The sequence below is a fragment of the Ranitomeya variabilis genome, chromosome 6 (assembly GCF_051348905.1).
Source record: "Ranitomeya variabilis isolate aRanVar5 chromosome 6, aRanVar5.hap1, whole genome shotgun sequence".
In the NCBI taxonomy this organism is placed as follows: Eukaryota; Metazoa; Chordata; class Amphibia; order Anura; family Dendrobatidae; genus Ranitomeya; species Ranitomeya variabilis.
The window spans coordinates 89,267,260-89,286,213 of record NC_135237.1 but is presented as its reverse complement, the minus strand read 5'-3'; the positions used below and the strand labels follow the sequence as shown (position 1 = coordinate 89,286,213).

The following is an 18,954-nucleotide window of genomic DNA, read 5'->3' as shown; positions in this document are numbered from 1 at the left end:
GCAGTGGTCCAGGGGTCTCCGGTAGTCTTAGCACTGGGCTGCAGTGGTCCAGGGGTCTCCGATAGTCTCAGCACTGGGCTGCAGTGGTCCTGTGGCTCCAGGGGTCTCCGATAGTCTTAGCACTGGGTTGCAGTGGTCCAAGCGTCTCTGCCAGTCTCAGCACTGGGCTGCAGTGGTCCAGGGGTCTCCGGTAGTCTTAGCACTGGGCTGCAGTGGTCCAGGGGTCTCCGATAGTCTCAGCACTGGGCTGCAGTGGTCCTGTAGCTCCAGGGGTCTCCGATAGTCTTAGCACTGGGTTGCAGTCATCTTATAGCTGCAAAGTGAATAATAACCATCAGGGACCCCAAAGCATCAGCCACGGAGCCAGAGGGGATTTAGCAGAGTAGTTTAGGGGACATGTAAGACTTTTTTTAAATTGCCTTTTATTCTGCCGTTTGTGAGAGAGGATGTACAAAAATGGCCATTCTGCTGTTTTCTATTATGTGACTGTACGGCCCCTTCACACAACCGTGTTTCATGATTTTCACAGCTGCCACGTGTGCCCTATTTAACCTACGGTGCGGAACTCATGTCCGTGTTTTCCCAGCAGCACAGATGACAAGGGCCAATACACGGCTAGGAGTCCCTGTAAACCTGCCGTCCGTGTGCTGTACGTGTATAACATGGAAAGTATGTGAGAGGCTTTGTAATTTCATTTCCAGTATCCATACAGGAAAAACACGGACGACACAGACTGAAAACACTGGTGACACTGATATCGGGGTGACACGTACGTGTTTTATATGGACATGTGAAGGGGCCTAACAGTGTTGTTGGTGGAATATTTCAGGATTGGGGGCCCCACTTTATCTGAAACCGGCCCTGACCCCGCTCCACTACTACAGACCCCCCCATCCCCATAATAGCTATATTCGGACTATAAGACACACCCCAGTTTGCTTCCCAAATTTGGGGGTAGAAATTGCCTCTTCTAGTCTGAAAAATATGCTAAATGCTGCGGAGGACAGGAAATAAATTGTCAGTCAGATCTGAATGATTTAGTGCAGGTCTACTGGTGAGGACTTTGCGGCAGAATGTTCCCCAGCAAATTGCAATGTGTGAACATACCCCGAGCAATAGAAATATAGAAATACAAATTCAACCCATAGTTCTCAGTTTTATTAAAAACACAAATGAGTCTAACAAAAAGGAGACAGATATAAATATTTATACAAGTCTATAAACCAACTTTACAAACCAATATGTAGAACTCAGAGCACAATGCAGCTTCTTCCTACCACAGGGGTCACTGATAGGCCCCGCCCCTTCCGGTGACATCATTACCTCAGAAAATCAACTCCATTCTAGCCGGGCCCTGAACATGGTGATCTGCAGCTTCTTCCTGCAGGGCCGCTGCAGGTTTGGAGACGACTGTTGGAACGAACATCCGAAAGATGGAGCACACGATGGACGGAACAAAAGCCAGGCCTCAGGTATGGGCGTCACTGTGTCTGTCTGTCTGTGTCTGTGTGTGTGTGTGTCTGTCTGTCTGTCTGTCTGTCTGTCTGTCTGTCTGTGTCTCTCAGAAGGCCAGGCTGGGACCACAGTTCAGCCCTGGCATGTGAATGTGTAAGCTCTATGTACACCTGTATGTCACAAGATGTGAGGAGAGTGTAACACAATCACAGCTGTGTCCAGTATTACAGCTCAGTCCTGTTTATGGCTCTAAGGCCGCAGTCACATTGCCGTATAACATGGCCAGGTCATATGCCATAACACATCGCGCTCAACCCAGTGTTATACTATGGGGCAGCTCTTATCTGCGATTTTCTTTTACGATTTGGCATGAGAGAACAATCCCAGCAGGCTGCAATTAGCAGCGACCCCCGGCTCACTCGTCCCTGTAGAAGTCTATGGGTGCGAGTGAAACATCAGACTGCAGTGTGATATTCGCAGAGACAGGCAAGATGGTGTCATCGCTGCCTCCTGTCAGTGGCCACAGCTTGGTACTGTACTGCAGAAAGGAAGACATGGTGAGAGGCGGCAATAAGCCTTTGATCACGGCCAGGGCTGTGGAATCGGTAAGCCAAACCGATCACTCCAACTCCCTCATACATGGCTCATGTTAAGGTGATACATTTACTGTAGTAACATGGTAACATCAGGCTTTTCATCACCATTATGATAAAATAATCAAGATATTTAGATAAAACATGAAACCTATGTATTGGAATACAGCAGTTCTGAGATGAGTGCAGGGCAGCAGGCATTCCTTCCCAGCGCCTTTTCCTCTGATCTGTAGAGGAGGGTCCTCACTACTGAGCATGAACATAAAGTGCAGCACAGATTCATCTCCACTCCGACCCCACAGCCCTGGTCACTACTGAGCATGTACATAAAGTGCAGCACAGATTCATCTCCACTCCGACCCCACAGCCCTGGTCACTACTGAGCACGTACATAAAGTGCAGCACAGATTCATCTCCACTCCGACCCCACAGCCCTGGTCACTACTGAGCATGTACATAAAGTGCAGCACAGATTCATCTCCTCTCCGACCCCACAGCCCTGGTCACTACTGAGCACGTACATAAAGTGCAGCACAGATTCATCTCCTCTCCGACCCCACAGCCCTGGTCACTACTGAGCACGTACATAAAGTGCAGCACAGATTCATCTCCACTCCGACCCCACAGCTCTGGTCACTACTGAGCACGTACATAAAGTGCAGCACAGATTCATCTCCACTCCGACCCCACAGCACTGGTCACTACTGAGCACGTACATAAAGTGCAGCACAGATTCATCTCAGCTCCGACCCCACAGCACTGGTCACTACTGAGCATGTACATAAAGTGCAGCACAGATTCATCTCCACTCCGACCCCACAGCACTGGTCACTACTGAGCATGAACATAAAGTGCAGCACAGATTCATCCCAACTAAAAGCAGAGATCCTTAGATCAGGAACAGAACAGACATTTATAGGACATTTTGTAACTTTCCCAAAATATTATGAAACAAGAGCACTGTACCTATTTATTGTATACTAGATGGTGGCCCGATTCTAACACATCGGGTATTGTAGAATATGTATGTAGTTTATTTATGAAGTAAATGTGAATGAACTATGTGGCACTGTGACTGACAGAATTTGTCCAGTAAACATGACTGAACTACATCACACTGACTGAGGCCTGTTTAACACGTCAGTGGCTCCGTTACGTGTGGTGACCGTTTTCTCATGTACCGGAGACACTGACTCACGTAGACACATTAAAATAAATCTGTCTCTGCACATGTCAGCGTGTTTTCACGGACCGTGTGTCGGTTTGAAAAACACTGAGACATGTCAGTGTTCGTGGGAGCCCACGGATGACACGGACCCATTAAAGTCAATGGGTCCGTGTAAAACACGTACCGCACACGGATGCTGTCCGTGTGTCGCCCGTGTGCCGACTGAGGACCACACGGACAGTGCAGGAGACAGCGCTACAGTAAGCGCTGTCCCCCCAGCATGTGGTGCGGAAGCCGCCATTCATTCCTTCTCCCCAGCAGCGTTCGCTGGAGAGAAGGAATGAAAAATCATGTTTTTTAAATTTTTTTTGTTTTTAAAATAAAGTTCCCGGTCACCTCCCGCCTCTCACCCCCTGTGCGCCCGCCCGCTGGCATTAACATACTCACCCAGCTCCCACGATGCTTCCTCTCAGCGCCGCAGCTTGGTCACATGGTGCCGCCATGGTGCCGCTCATTACAGGGATGAATATGCGGCTCCACCTCCCATAGGGTCAGCACCTGTTCACACTTAGTCTATGTTTGGATGTGACGGTCAGTTTTTTGAAATTCCTATAGAAGCCAAGTCCCCTATACAACTGTCTCAGGGATTTAGCTAGTGTTTTAGGGGTTACAGACTCCCTTTAAGGTTGCGATCCACTAGGAAGTCATTCACCTTCAGGCTGCAGTGTTAGTGCCAGGCTCATATCCTTTACATTCTTTCTTCTGAGTTTTATAATGACAGATCCTCTAAATGCTGAAATTATAACTGGCGATATCCTGTTTAGAAAACCCTACATTTAAAAACAAAATAACACTGGGGTACCGGGGTGATCAGCTGCTGCGGGGCGGTATCTGGTCAGACCTTTTCCCTGCAGTGTCGTCTTTTTCCTATAAATGTCAGTGAGCAACACTTTGAATTGGCAAACTTTGTTCACTAAAGCCCCGTCTATTCCGATTGGTGCAGCTCTTTGGGGTCCTCATCTGTCTTGGTTTTAGGGGGTCCGACGGTTGCAATCTCCATAGAGCTTTCCCATAGACTTCAGTGAAGTCTTGTAGAGGTGGGATCCACCACTATTAGCCATGTACAGAGTATTATATTGATTTCCCATAGTTATAGGAGATGCCCACTACTTTGATATTGATGACCATTGCTCGTACTGATGTTTTCCGTCATGGAGACCTAACACTAGAATCATGAATTTGCCTTTAAGCTTCATCTTCATGCTTGATTCCATCAGGTCAGAGATATGTACAGCCTTCTACGTTTTCCAAAAACTTAACATGGACTAACAGGGACAATGACAGAGGTTCCTTTGGGTCTGGATCTGGCGATAACAGAAGCTCAAAGGCAAATGACTCTTCAGGATACTACACGCCACAAAACAGGTTCAGCACCCTTTCTAACCAGGATCATGGCAGAGATGGCGGCCAAGACAAAGAAGATGGTCCATTGTAAGTATGTCATGTTTTTCTTGTAGGGGACCTATGTGACTAAAGTTTTTAATCAATTGGTGCCAGTCTACAGGGGTAGTGTGGGCATGGTCAGACAAAAAACTCATATAATATTGGAAAGAAGGCTGACATCTGTATTTCTACTACATGTTTGCTTTTGGCACGGCCGCTAATCCACACACTAATCTGACCAATGGTATCCCCAGTGATCGGAGTTTGGGGCTTTGGCTCCCCGAGTTCCCCTGTCCTGAATGGATTCTATTACATCAATTCCATTCATTGTCTGTGGGACTGCTGGGAAAAGCAGAGTGCAGTATTCGGCAGTGCCATAGACAATGAATAGAGTGGATGCCGCTCATATGTAAATCTGTATGATTCAAGATGGCGCTGCAGAGCTCCGATTTCTGGATAGCTGGGGTGCAAGCGGTCAGACTCGAGCAATCTGCAAGTTATTCCCCATATTGTAGCATCTTATAGATTCTCTAGAATACAAGAATCTCTGGTGTCACCAGGGAATAGATTTCAAGGACTCCTCTACTTAGGCCTTGGATTAAGGACACTATTAATACATTAGATTAGTGGTGGTCATCTTAACCTTTTGTGGATGCCATTTATGTGGCTCCTGACGACACAAAGGAACCACACATCACAATTGGGCAGGGTCAATAGGCTGGCGAAGACAACACAACTTGCAGGAATGAGGAACATACCACAATGCCTCCATGACAGGAGAGCAAGGAGAGGCTCTTTATGGTCGGGCAGATCTCTTGGTCGGGCAGATCTCTTGGCATGCCCTATCTGCACTTGTCAGGCACATTCAGGCTGCAATTTGGCATAGCTGCACACAGTGAATGCTTATGACCTTCTGAACATGTATCTATTGACAAGAACGTTGTTGTTTTTTTTTTTTTTTTTCTAATTTATGTCTAGAGCTGATATTATAAATGACATGAAGATGTGGGAAGTGTCTGGGCAGTGGCCGCTCTCTGTGTATTGTGTCCTGAAGGAGCGGCAGCATTTATCAGGTACTCATTAAACGTTACTAGTACACTTTTTGTATTCTGATTTTTTTTTTCTCTCCCCCTTAGTGGTGTTTATGTAAATGGCCTGACTGCTTATCCAAGTGGCTAAATTTAATTGATGTTCTTATTTTTTTCACAGGTTTCACTGACATCTCACCTGAAGAGTTGCGCTTAAAGTATTACACATCTCACAAAGAAGGCAATCTTCAAAACTATGTAATCATTTTTAATGTTTTTTTCATTGTCATTACATACAGTAGTCCCTGCCAAAGGACCCCATTATCACTGTCTTGATAATCCTATGAAGCCCAACCAGAGACTGGGCGTGATAGGAGACTGTGTGATTTTTTTTTTTTTTTTTTTTTATTATTATTTTTTTTTAAATATTAACTGCCGTACTTAACCGTTTAATTATTAAGTCAGCTGAAGGGACGGGGCTCCAAAGCATCAGCAGGATCCAGGCACAGGATGAGAGTGAAACCTGAGTTTGGTTATTCATGGTGCAGGCTGACTCTGCTGATGCTTTGGAGTGCCATCCCTTCAGCTGACAAGCCCTGTGATATGCTTTCTAATCATCAGCAGCGTTGTCAGCTGAAGGCACGGTGCTCCAAAGCTTCAGCAGGATCCAGGCAGAGGAGGAGAGTGAAGCCTGATCTGAGGTTGGTCATTTATGGTGCAGACTGACTCAAGCTCTGGAGTGCCGTCCCTTCAGCTGACTAGCCCTGTGATATACTTTCTAATCCTCATCAGCGCTTGTCAGTTGTCAACAGAAGGTCGCTCAAAGCATCAGCAGGATCTAGGAGGAGGAGAATGAAGCCTGGTAATAGAAGTATATCAGAAAACTGATTATTAGGAAGATTTAGGACATATGAAAAATGGTTAAATCGGTAGTATAAAACCTCATTTTAACGGAGTTTATCACTTGTATATGGCCGCTACTTTTTTCGGGAGTGGTATTCATGGATGTGCACTACAGCTTCACTTACACAGGGAACTTTAAGACTCCTGTTTTTCAGTGTTGCATGATGACATAAGTGATAAATGTATTTATATCCCTTTTAAAGGACAGCATACTGGCTTTGTTCAGCAATCACTTGAGATCTTGGGCGCTTACAGAAACGGACTCTGTCAGTATAAAATGACTGTTGAAACCACGTACCGCTGCTTGGTGCACCATGTCGGAGCCGATCATTTAAAGGGAACCTTTCACTGAGAATGAAAATGCAGTCTAACCTGCAGGCACCATGTTGTAGAATAGGGGGAGCCAAGTAGATTTTTAGAAAAGATTCTGTATAACCTGTGGTTTAATCATGTAAGCCTCTACTCTCTCTGGGATTTTTGGTCCAGTGGGCGGTCCTATCAGTGACTGACAGCTTTCTTTGCGTAAATGTGCACACATAGATGACTGTCAGTCACTGATAGGACCGCCCACTGGACCAAAACCCCCCACAGAGCAGAGGATTAAATGATTAAACTACAGGTTATACTGAATATGATAGGGAGACTGTGATAGGGTCTCGGGATCAAAATGAACCAGTAGGAAAAATGAGCCCCGCCATTTTCTCCCAGTAGAAGACACCGGCGGCCCGGGAGACTTTACGGGGGGAGGGATGCTGAAGGATCCAGGGACAACTGACGTATTGGTGGGGATCATCGGGGGACCCTATTTCTCTCTCCTCTGAGGTGCGATCACATAATAGCAGAGAAAAATTAAATGGAAAATCTGCCTTTTTTGTTTTTGCAGTTGCCGTTATACAGTTAATAACAGCGATTGCAACACCGGGGTCGGTAAAAACCGACCTGAATCATGTTCTCTGGGTTCTCAGCTACCCCCAGTAGCTGAAACCCCAGAGAAATTCCGACTCTAGGGGGCGCTATACCCTTAAACCTCAGCACCGTTAATTAACGGCACTGTGGTTTAAGTACCCTTAACTGCTGCTGTTAAAAGGCGTATCGGCAGTCGTTGAGGGGTTAAATACTCCTTCTCACCTGCTGCTTTCCCTCCCCCTCTTCTTTGATTGACAGCTCTGGTTTCATAGAACCAGAGCAGAGTGGGGATATTTAGGAAGGTGTATATAAATGACCCCGCCATGTGGTGCTTCTTGGTTTGAACAGTCATTCTCGATTTTTAAAGGCAGAAGATGTCGGCTTTGTCAACCCCATTTGAGGGCATCATAAAGAAGTGTCAGACACACCGATTCTAGTGATCATTTTGATCTTTGCAGGATGAGGGCAGCTCACCATAACGGGAGAGCATACAAATATTAGCAATACGCTGTTTGTGGACATGTAAGGCTAATAATAAAATGCCCTTTTATATTTTAAACCTAATTGTTAAATTTGCTTCTCCTTGTCAGGTGAGTTTGGTACAGCAGCTTGTTAATCAGTGGAAACAAAGGCTACGTGAAATTAAGGACTGGAATCCATTTTCTATCTCTGTACTGGTAAAGTAACATCTTATTCCTATTAGGTAGTGTTGCAAAGGCTAAGGGGGCTTTTCAGGCTTATCATATATATGAGCTATCCTTATAATAAAGGCGTAATCTCTTCTTTGATCAGGAGCACACTGCTCCCCTGCCTCCCAGCTTCCTGCTTGCCAGGGATGGTGCTCCTGACCTGACAGCTTAGCTGGTGTCACTGTGCACTCTCCAATACTGCTAGCATTGGATAAGCACAGGGAGATTGAAACTGTCCATATCTAATGATCCAGGGAGCTTCAGACCAAGTGCACGCAAGCTGCATCGAAAACAGACAAGCACTTGCTTTTTGTCTAGGAAACAGGCCATATAGAATGCAAGTGCAGTAAGAACAGGGCAAAGGGCATGAAGTATAGGATATATCAATGCTGGAGCAGAAATCCTACAACTTTGGAAGTGCTATTATAAGGGGTATGTACTGTGTTAGTTACTCCTGTATACGGGTGGCGCCCAACCCCGATGCGTGGTTGGGCTTCTTCCTTCTTCTGGTGTTTAATACACACAGGTGCTTCTCACAAAATTAGAATATCATCAAAAAGTTAATTTATTTCAGTCATTACAAACAGTGATTCATTTCAAGTGTTTGTTTCTCTAGTTACCTGCCACGACAGCCCAGGAGCTTGTCTCCATACCCTAATGGGGGACAGGAAGCACAAGAGGTTAAAAAGCCCTCCCATTAACCAGTGTCTTTCCTGTCCCCATGGGGCATGGAGAGGTTCCTGGTACACTGAGTGGCCGGCTTGGGCAGCGGTACCTGTTAATTCTTGTTGCTGGGCAGTGGTGGTCGGGCCCTGGGCTTCCTCCCCCGTTCTGCTCCCATCTCCTTTGGATTCTGGGTCCGCTCTCCTGGTCCACCTGAGTCCCCTTTGCGGGGGTAAAGCGGACCAGCGATTCCCTCCCGGAGGCCTCCCTGACCTCTCCGGCGTCTCCCCCTCCTTGCACGTTGTTCGGTGACCCGGAAATCATGTGGTACTGCAGCGCTTTACTTCCAGGTCTAGTGCTCCTGCATAGGAGCGCTCTCACTTCCGGGATCCCGGGACCTCCGAACGGTGTGCGAGGCACGCTGCACATCTGCACGCGTGCCTGGGACTGTGGAGGGGGAGGGGAAGGCTAATTGCCTAGCTCTGGGGCAGCGTTTATTTTCTATATAAACCTGCCTGAAGACGTCTCCCAGGTAAGGCTTTTCCAGCAAGGAGAATACATCTTGCCCTGCAGCTGCAGAGCCCGGCGCTCCCCAAGCTCCTGTAAGTGTGGCAGGGATGGGTCCCATCTAAGGTTTGGGTCTTAGAATACCTTCTCATACCTCTCTCCCTCTATTTTCAGGGAGACAAGTCTACCCATAAAACCACCAACAGACGCAAATGTGCCATATGTAATGGGAAGCTACCCTTTAAATGGGAGAAAAAGTTATGGCAATCCTGTACGGAAAGTGGTCAGAGCTGAACGTCCCTCACTAACTGAGGAGATACGTTCGTTGGTTAAGCAGGAGGTCCAAACCTCCTTAGCTACTCACCCCTCCCCCTCCACCACCTTGTCCTGGTCCATCGCTTCCCAAGAAAAGGAAATTCCAGGAATATTCTGATTCAGAATCGGACGTCTCTTATGGGTCGTCCTCAGCTAAAGGTGAATATTCTCTACCCCTTAAGGGTATGTGTCCACGTTCAGGAAACGCTGCGTTTTTGACGCAGCGCTGAGCCGCAGCGTCAAAAACGCAGCGTCCAGATGTTACAGCATAGTGGAGGGGATTTAATGAAATCCCGTCTCCACTGTGCATTAAAAAACGCATGCGTTTTTCCCACAAAAATGCACATGCGTTGCGTTTTTTCAAAACGCAGCATGTTGCTACAATGAGCAAAACACGCAGGAACACCGCAGGTGACCTGCCAGTGACCTCAGGTGCATTTTTGGTCAGGATTTTACCTACATAAAATCCTGACCAAAGCCTGAAGTAAACCTGAACGTGGACACATACCCTTAGACTCCTGAGATCAGAAAATATCTTTTTTTTTTCTTCTGAACATACAGAAGAGTTGGTGTCCGCTGTGCGGAATACTATGGGGTTAAAAGGAACCTGTCCCTCAGACCATACAGGATGAGTTATTTTGGTATGCATACAGATAAACAAATGGGGTTTCCTGTGCATAAAAGAATCATTGATATGATTAATCAGGAATGGGAACTTCCAGAAAAACGGCTGACCACCCCCTCAGATTTTAAACACAGGTTCCCCCTGGACGAGGATCTAATAAAATGGGGTATCCCAAAAATAGATGTTCAGGTGGCAAGAGGGGAGAAAAAGACCGCCCTACCATTTGAAGACTCCTCCCAGTTAAAAGACCCCCTGGTTAGAAAAATTGAAAGTCTGCTTAAAAAATCTTGGGAAACCTCCACTTCGGCTCTCAGGTTTAATATAGCATCTACCTGTGTAGCCAGATCGCTCTTTCGCTGGGTGGAAGAGTTAGAGAATCACATCTCCCAGGGAACTCCAAGAGATGATGTGTTGGACTCTTTGCCTATTCTTCAAACGGCGACTGGTTTCCTTGCTGATGCCTCGATGGAGTCAATCTGTGTCGCTGCTAGATCCCTGGTCCAATCGAATTCAGCCAGAAGAGCCCTCTGGCTCAAAATGTGGAGTGGAGATGTAACTTCTAAAATAAAGTTGTGCTCCATCCCCTTTAAAGGAGACTGTGTTTGGACCATCTTTAGATGATATCCTGGAGAAGGCCACGGATAGGAAAAAGGCTCTTCCTGAACAGAGACCTCCCATGAAGTGTTTTTATCGGTCCTCCCAGGCTAAGGGTAAAGGAAAAACTGGTAGATGGAGCTATGCCAAGGGGAAACCTAAGAATATTCTTATCCCCCAGTAGCCACAGCAAGAAAAGCAATGACTCCTATCCGGTGGGGGGGGGGAGGCTTTTGAAGTTTGTTCACAGTTTGCAGAGTATTTCTAACAACTCCTGGGTCATAATTGTTATTCAGGAAGGTCTTTTAATAGAATTCGGAGCCCCCCCCTCCCAGGATCCTAAGAGTCACCTCCCAGTCATCCCGGGAGACTCAAAATTTGATAATGTCAGGACTACGGGAGCTGGTAGCCTCAAGAGCAATCTCTACGGTTCCAGTAAACGATCAGGGAAGGGGCCATTATTCCCATATATTTATGGTGAAAAAACCATCGGGACAGGCCCGAATTATAATAAATCTAAAGTCTCTCAATCATTACATCACCTACTGCAAATTCAAGATGGAATCCATAAAATCAGCCATTCCACTGATAGGCGCACACTCGTGTATGGCCACTATAGATCTCAAAGACGCCTACTTTCATATCCCTATACAGGTCCTTCTCAAAAAATTAGCATATAGTGTTAAATTTCATTATTTACCATAATGTAATGATTACAATTAAACTTTCATATATTATAGATTCATTATCCACCAACTGAAATTTGTCAGGTCTTTTATTGTTTTAATACTGATGATTTTGGCATACAACTCCTGATAACCCAAAAAACCTGTCTCAATAAATTAGCATATTTCACCCGTCCAATCAAATAAAAGTGTTTTTTAATAACAAACAAAAAAACCATCAAATAATAATGTTCAGTTATGCACTCAATACTTGGTCGGGAATCCTTTGGCAGAAATGACTGCTTCAATGCGACGTGGCATGGAGGCAATCAGCCTGTGACACTGCTGAGATGTTATGGAGGCCCAGGATGCTTCAATAGCGGCCTTAAGCTCATCCAGAGTGTTGGGTCTTGCGTCTCTCAACTTTCTCTTCACAATATCCCACAGATTCTCTATGGGGTTCAGGTCAGGAGAGTTGGCTGGCCAATTGAGCACAGTAATACCATGGTCAGTAAACCATTTACCAGTGGTTTTGGCACTGTGAGCAGGTGCCAGGTCGTGCTGAAAAATGAAATCTTCATCTCCATAAAGCATTTCAGCCGATGGAAGCATGAAGTGCTCCAAAATCTCCTGATAGCTAGCTGCATTGACCCTGCCCTTGATGAAACACAGTGGACCAACACCAGCAGCTGACATGGCACCCCACACCATCATTGACTGTGGGTACTTGACACTGGACTTCAGGCATTTTGGCATTTCCTTCTCCCCAGTCTTCCTCCAGACTCTGGCACCTTGATTTCCGAATGACATGCAAAATTTGCTTTCATCAGAAAAAAGTACTTGGGACCACTTAGCAACAGTCCAGTGCTGCTTCTCTGTAGCCCAGGTCAGGCGCTTCTGCCGCTGTTTATGGTTCAAAAGTGGCTTTACCTGGGGAATGTGGCACCTGTAGCCCATTTCCTGCACACGCCTGTGCACGGTGGCTCTGGATGTTTCCACACCAGACTCAGTCCACTGCTTCCTCAGGTTCCGGTCACCTCTTCTCGTTGTACAGCGTTTTCTGCCACATTTTTGCCTTCCAACAGACTTACCATTGAGGTGCCTTGATACAGCACTCTGGGAACAGCCTATTTGTTGAGAAATTTCTTTCTGGGTCTTACCCTCTTGCTTGAGGGTGTCAATGATGGCCTTCTTGACATCTGTCAGGTCGCTAGTCTTACCCATGATGGGGGTTTTGAGTAATGAACCAGGCAGGGAGTTTTTAAAAGCCTCAGGTATCTTTTGCATGTGTTTAGAGTTAATTAGTTGATTCAGAAGATTAGGGTAATAGGTCGTTTAGAGGACCTTTTCTTGATATGCTAATTTATTGAGACAGGTTTTTTGGGTTATCAGGAGTTGTATGCCAAAATCATCAGTATTAAAACAATAAAAGACCTGACAAATTTCAGTTGGTGGATAATGAATCTATAATATATGAAAGTTTAATTGTAATCATTACATTATGGTAAATAATGAAATTTAACACTATATGCTAATTTTTTGAGAAGGACCTGTACATCCTTGCCACAGGAAGTACCTAAGGTTTGCGGTCCAGATGAATCAGAGAATTTTACATTTCCAGTACAATGTACTTCCCTTCGGGATCTCCTCGGCCCCAAAGGTCTTCTCCAGAGTCATGGCGGAAGCAGTGTCACATTTTCGAAGGCAGGACATCGCCATAGTGCCCTACCTAGACGACCTGCTAATCATTGGTCCTTCCGCCGAGATCCTCGAACAGAGGGTATCCAAAACTCTGAGCATTCTACAAAACCTAGATTGGGTGCCCAATCTGAAAAAAATCCCAACTTTACCCATCAAAAACAATAAGATTTTTTTGGGGGGGTACTCCTAGACTCGGCAAGTCAGAAGTCTCTGTCACCAGAAGATCATCGGGTAAACCTGATAGCCAAAGTTCTAAACTTCAAGAAACAAAGATCCCCCTACCCTACAGACAGCCATGTCCCTCCTAGGGTCTATCACGTCCTGCATACAGTCAGTCTCTTGGGCCCAAGCCCACTCCAGAGTCTTGCAGGCACACATACTGGAATGGAAATCCAAACTTATTAAACAGGAGGATCCACACACCAGGAAGAGTGAAAGCCTCCTTTACCTGGTGGCTAAATCAAACGAATCTTCTCAGAGGTGTAGACTGGATACAAGCTCCCCTGGTAACAGTAACGACGGACGCCAGCAGGAGAGGCTGGGGGGCTGTAGTGTTAGGTTCCGTTCCAGGGACACTGGAATCAGAGAGTACCAAGTCCTCCAATTTCAGAGAGTTAAGGGCGGTGGAGAAGGCTCTTCTGGCAGCGGGCAGTCTAATCACAGGTCGTCATGTCAGAGTATACTCGGACAATATGACGACTGTAGCCCATCTCAAGCATCAAGGAAGCCTGAAATTCAACTATCTGAAGGTGGTATCAAGCAGAATGTTCTGCTGGGCAGATAAACATCTCCTCTCATTGTCAGCAATACACCTGAAGGGGTCTGTAAATATTCAAGCAGATCTCCTAAGCCGTCACGACCTACAACCAGGAGAATGGAAAACGGAAGTCTTCAACATGTTGACGGTCAGATGGGGTCTACCCGAGAGATCTGTTAGCCTCAAGTCAAAATACACAGGTAGAGACTTATTTCTCCTTAGATCCCAGAGACTCTTCTCAGGGAATAGACGCCTTTGCCCACGAATGGAAGTTCCGGTTGGCATATGTATTTCTCTAATACCGTTGCTGGCAAAGACCCTCCGAAAGATCCGAGATGACAGGGTCCCGACTATCCTGATAGCCCCAGTATGGCCGAAGAGGAGCTGGTACCATCTCGTCATAGAACTGCAGGTGGATGGTCCAGTCTTTCTATTAATATCAGACGATCTTCTTCATCAGGGTCCTTTTCATCACCCAAATCCCCGGAAATTCAACTTGGCTGCCTGGCTACTGAAGCCCAAGTATTCAGAGCTAGAGGACTCTCAATCGGTGATCTCCACTCTGCAAAAATCTAGGAAACCTATTACTAATGCCATATATAACAAAATTTGGAAAAGGTTCTCCTCGTGGTGTCACCCTAATGATCCTGACCCCTTCCACCCTAATATCTCTCAAATATTAGACTTTTTACAAAAAGGGTTGGAATTGGGGTTGAAGCCGAGCACACTGAAAGTCCAGGTATCGGCTTTAAGTTCTGTTTTTTGACCAGGATGTAGCGGTCATCGGTGGATAAAAATTTATGGTTTCAGCACTTAGACATCATCCCAAACAACAGATCTTGGTCCCAAGAGGTCTCCACAGCTCCCCCATTTGAGCCACTATCTTCTTGTACCCCGCAGCTCCTATCCTGCAAAGCAGCCTTCCTGGTAGCCATATCTACGGCAAGGCGAGTAGGGGAAATACAAGTCCTATCAATCAGAGAACCTTACCTCAGTATTAGGGATGATTCCATTGTGTTTCGCCCTGATCCATTTTTTTCTTCCAAAGGTGGTATCAGACTTTCACCGATCACAGGACATAGTCCTCCCGTCTTTCTGCCAGAATCCAGCAAATCCGGAGGAACAAAAATTCCATACTTTGGATGTCCAACGTATAATCCTATACTATTTAGAGCAATCCAAATCTTTCAGAATTGACCAAAATCTCTAAGTTCATTTTTCTGGCTGAAACAAAGGCAAAAAAGTAGCGAAGAATACAATCGCCAACTGGATAAAAAAGGCCATAACTGAAGCATTCCTAGCTCAGGATGTGATGGTACCTGCAGGCCTAAAAGCTCAATCCACCAGATCTACTTCTGTCTCCTGGGCTGAAAGGGCTGCAGCTTCTACTGAGCAGATTTGCAGGGCCGCAACATGGTCTTCTCTTCACACCTTTACCAAACATTATAGACTGGACTTCTGGTCCAATCGGGATCTAGTCTTCGGCCGGAAAGTGCTCCAAGCTGTGGTCTCCCAAACCCCCCCCCCCCCCCCCCAGTGCCGATTTGGTTGGCATTCCTCCTGGGCTGTCATGGAAGGCAACTAGAGAAAATAGAATTAGACCTACCGGTAATTCGGTTTATAGGAGCCTTCCGCGACAGCACTAATTCCCTCCCGACATTCTTGGATACATTTCTGAGAACCTAAAGGTAACCGGTGCTATGGTATCAGTTGTAAGTCACTGGTTAATGGGAGGTGGGAGGGGTTTTTAACCTCTTGTGCTTCCTGTCCCCCATTAGGGTATGGAGACAACGTCCTGGGCTGTCGTGGAAGGCTCCTAGAAACTGAATTACCGGTAGGTCTAATTCTATTTTCTGTTAATGATTGTCTTACAGCCAATGAAAACAATAAGTCATTCTCAGTAAATTAGAATAATTAACAAAAAAACCTGCAAAGGCTTCCTGAGCATTTAAAAAGGTCCCTTAGTCTATTTCAGTAGGCTCCTCAATCATGGGGAAGACTGCTGACTTGACAGATGTCCAGAAGGCAGTCACTGACACACTCCACAAGGAGGGTAAGCCACAAATGGTCATTGCTAAAGAAGCTGGCTGTTCAGAGTGCAGCATCCAACCATATTAATGGAAAGTTGAATGGAAGGAAAAAGTGTGGTAGAAAAAGGTGCACAAGCAATCGGGATAACCACAGCCTTGAAATGATTAAGGAAAGGGCATTCAAAAATTTTAGGGAAATTCACAAGGAGTGGACTGCTGCTGGAGTCATTTCTTCAAGAGCCACCACACACAGATATATCAAGGACCTGGGCTACACTACAAGTGTCACATTCCTTGTGTAAATCCACTCATTTATTATTATTTATTTATATAGCACCATTGATTCCATGGTGCTGTACATGAGAATGGGTTACATACAAGTTGCAGATATCACTTGCAGTAAACAAACTAACAATGACCGACTGATACAGAGGGGCGAGGACCCTGCCATTGCAGGCTTACATTCTACAGGATTATGGGGAAGGAGACAGTAGGTTGGGGGTTGCAGGAGCTCCGGTGTTGGTGAGGCGGTAGCTTCGGTAGTGACAAGGAGGCAGCGGGGTCAGTGCAGGCTGTAGGCTTTCCTGAAGAGATGGGTTTTCAGATTCCGTCTGAAGGATCCGAATGTGGTTGACAGTCGGACGTGTTGAGGCAGAGAATTCCAGAGGATGGGTGATATTCGGGTGAAGTCTTGTAGGCGATTGGATGAGGAGCGAATAAGTGTGGAGGAGAGAAGGAGCTCTTGGGAGGACCGGAGATTACGTGAGGGAAGATATCAGGAGATTAGTTCAGAGATACATGGAGGAGACAGGTTATGGATGGCTTTGTAGGTCAGTATTAGTAATTTGAACTGGAAACGCTGAGGGAATGGGAGCCAGTGAAGAGATTTGCAGAGGGGGGAAGCGGAAGAGTAGTGAGGAGAGATGAATTAGTCGGGCAGCAGAGTCAAGGATGGACTGGAGAGGTGCAAGGGTGTTAGCAGGGAGGCCGCAGAAAAGGATGTTGCAGTAGTCAAGGCGGGAGATGATGAGGGAATGCACAAGCATTTTAATAGATTGACGGAATCTGGAGATATTTTTGAGCTGGAGGTGGACAGAGCTTGGATGTGCGGTTTGAAGGACAGGGCAGAGTCGAAGGTTACTGTGAGGCAGTGGTCTTCCGATACGGGGGAAAGCATGATGTCATTGATTGCGATTGATAGGCCAGGTAAGGAAGATCTATGGGATGGAGGAAAGATGAGGAGTTCAGATTTGTCCATATTGAGTTTGAGGAAGCGAGAGGAGAAGGAGGAGGAAATGGCTGATAGACACTGTGGGATTCTGGACAGCAGAGCGGTGACGTCTGGGCCAGAGAGGTAGATCTGAATGTCATCAGCATAGAGGTGGTACTGGAATCCATGGGACTTTGAGTTGTCTCAGGCCAAGTGTATAGACTGAGAAGAGTAGGGGTCCTAGAACAGAGCCTTGGGGGACTCCAACACAGAGAGGGTTGGATGAGGAGGTAGTGTGGGAGACGCTGAATGTGCGGTTGGAAAGGTACGAAGAGATCCAGGATAGGGTGAGGTCTTTGATGCCAAAGGAGGAGAGGATCTGTAGTAGGAGGCAGTGGTCAACTGTGTCGAAAGCAGAGGACAGGTCTAGAAGGAGGAGTACAGAGTATTGTCCATTAGCTTTGGCGGTAAGTAGGTCGTTAGTGACTTTGGTCAGGGCCGTCTCAGTTGAGTGATGGGGGCGGAAACCAGATTGTAGATTGTCAAAGAGCAAGTTAGATGAGAGGTGGGAGGAAAGTTCAGCATGGACATGCTGCTCCAGGAGTTTGGAAGCGAATGGGAGCAGCGATATTGGGCGATAGCTGGACATAGCAGTTGGATCGAGGGTTGGCTTTTTAAGGATAGGCATGATTGTGGCATGTTTAAAAGCAGAAGGGAAGGTGTCAGAAGTTAGTGATGGGTTGAAGAGGTGGGTTAGGGATGGGATAAGTGGTGGGGAGGAGATGGGATGAGGTCGAGCGCACAGGTGGTGAGGTGCAATTTGGAGAGGAGACAATTAAGCCTCCCTTCAGTGATATGTCACTCATGACCAATAGACAACGACAGAAGCTTCTTACCTGGGCCAAGGAGAAAAAGAACTGGACTATTGCTCAGTGGTCCAAGGTGTTGTTTTCAGCTGAAAGTAAATTTTGCATTTCATTTGGAAATCATGAGTCTGGAGGAAGAGTGGAGAGGCCACAATCCAAGCTGCTTGAGGTCTAGTGTGAAGTTTCCGCAATCAGTGATGGTTTGGGGAGCCATGTCATCTGCTGGTGTAGGTCCACTGTGTTTTATCAAGACCAAAGTCAGTGCAGCCGTCTACCAGGAAATTGTAGAGCACTTCATGCTTCCCTTTGCCAACAAACTTTATGGAGATGGAAAATTCATTCTCCAGCAGGACTTGGCACCTGTCCACACTGCCAAAAGTACCAATATCTGGTTTTAAAACAATGGTATCGCTGTGCTTGATTGGCCAGCAAACTCACCTGACCTTAACCCCATAGAGAATCTACAGGGTATTGTAAAGAGGAAAATGAGACACCAGACACAATGCAGACGAGCTGAAGGCTGCTATCAAAGCAACCTGGGCTTCCATATCACCTCAGCAGTGCCACAGGCTGATCGCCTCCATGTCACGCCGCATTGATGCGAGCCCTGACCAAGTATTGAGTGCATTTACTGAACATACATTTCAGTAGGCCAACATTTCAGATTTAAAAATCATTTTTCAAGCTGGTGTTATAAAGTATTCTAATTTACTGAGATAATGACTTGTTTTCATTGGCTGTAAGCCATAATCATCAACATTAACAGGAATAAACACTTGGAATAGATCACTCTGTCTGTAATGACTCTATATAATGAGTTTGTTTTTGCGTTGAAC

General features: G+C 46.2%; 1 protein-coding gene across 1 annotated transcript in view; it reads left to right on the top strand.

Moving 5' to 3' along the window:
• Nucleotides 1-1,277: 1,277 nt before the first annotated feature.
• Nucleotides 1,278-18,954, top strand: part of NUP42 (nucleoporin 42) — a 31,110-nt gene continuing 13,433 nt past the window's right edge. Inside the window, exons 1-5 of the mRNA XM_077268766.1 lie at nucleotides 1,278-1,472; nucleotides 4,494-4,707; nucleotides 5,638-5,732; nucleotides 5,869-5,945; nucleotides 8,087-8,173. Of these exons, the coding sequence (XP_077124881.1) occupies nucleotides 1,361-1,472; nucleotides 4,494-4,707; nucleotides 5,638-5,732; nucleotides 5,869-5,945; nucleotides 8,087-8,173 (585 nt within the window). The 5' untranslated portion in view covers nucleotides 1,278-1,360. The remainder of the gene's footprint in view (nucleotides 1,473-4,493; nucleotides 4,708-5,637; nucleotides 5,733-5,868; nucleotides 5,946-8,086; nucleotides 8,174-18,954) is intronic.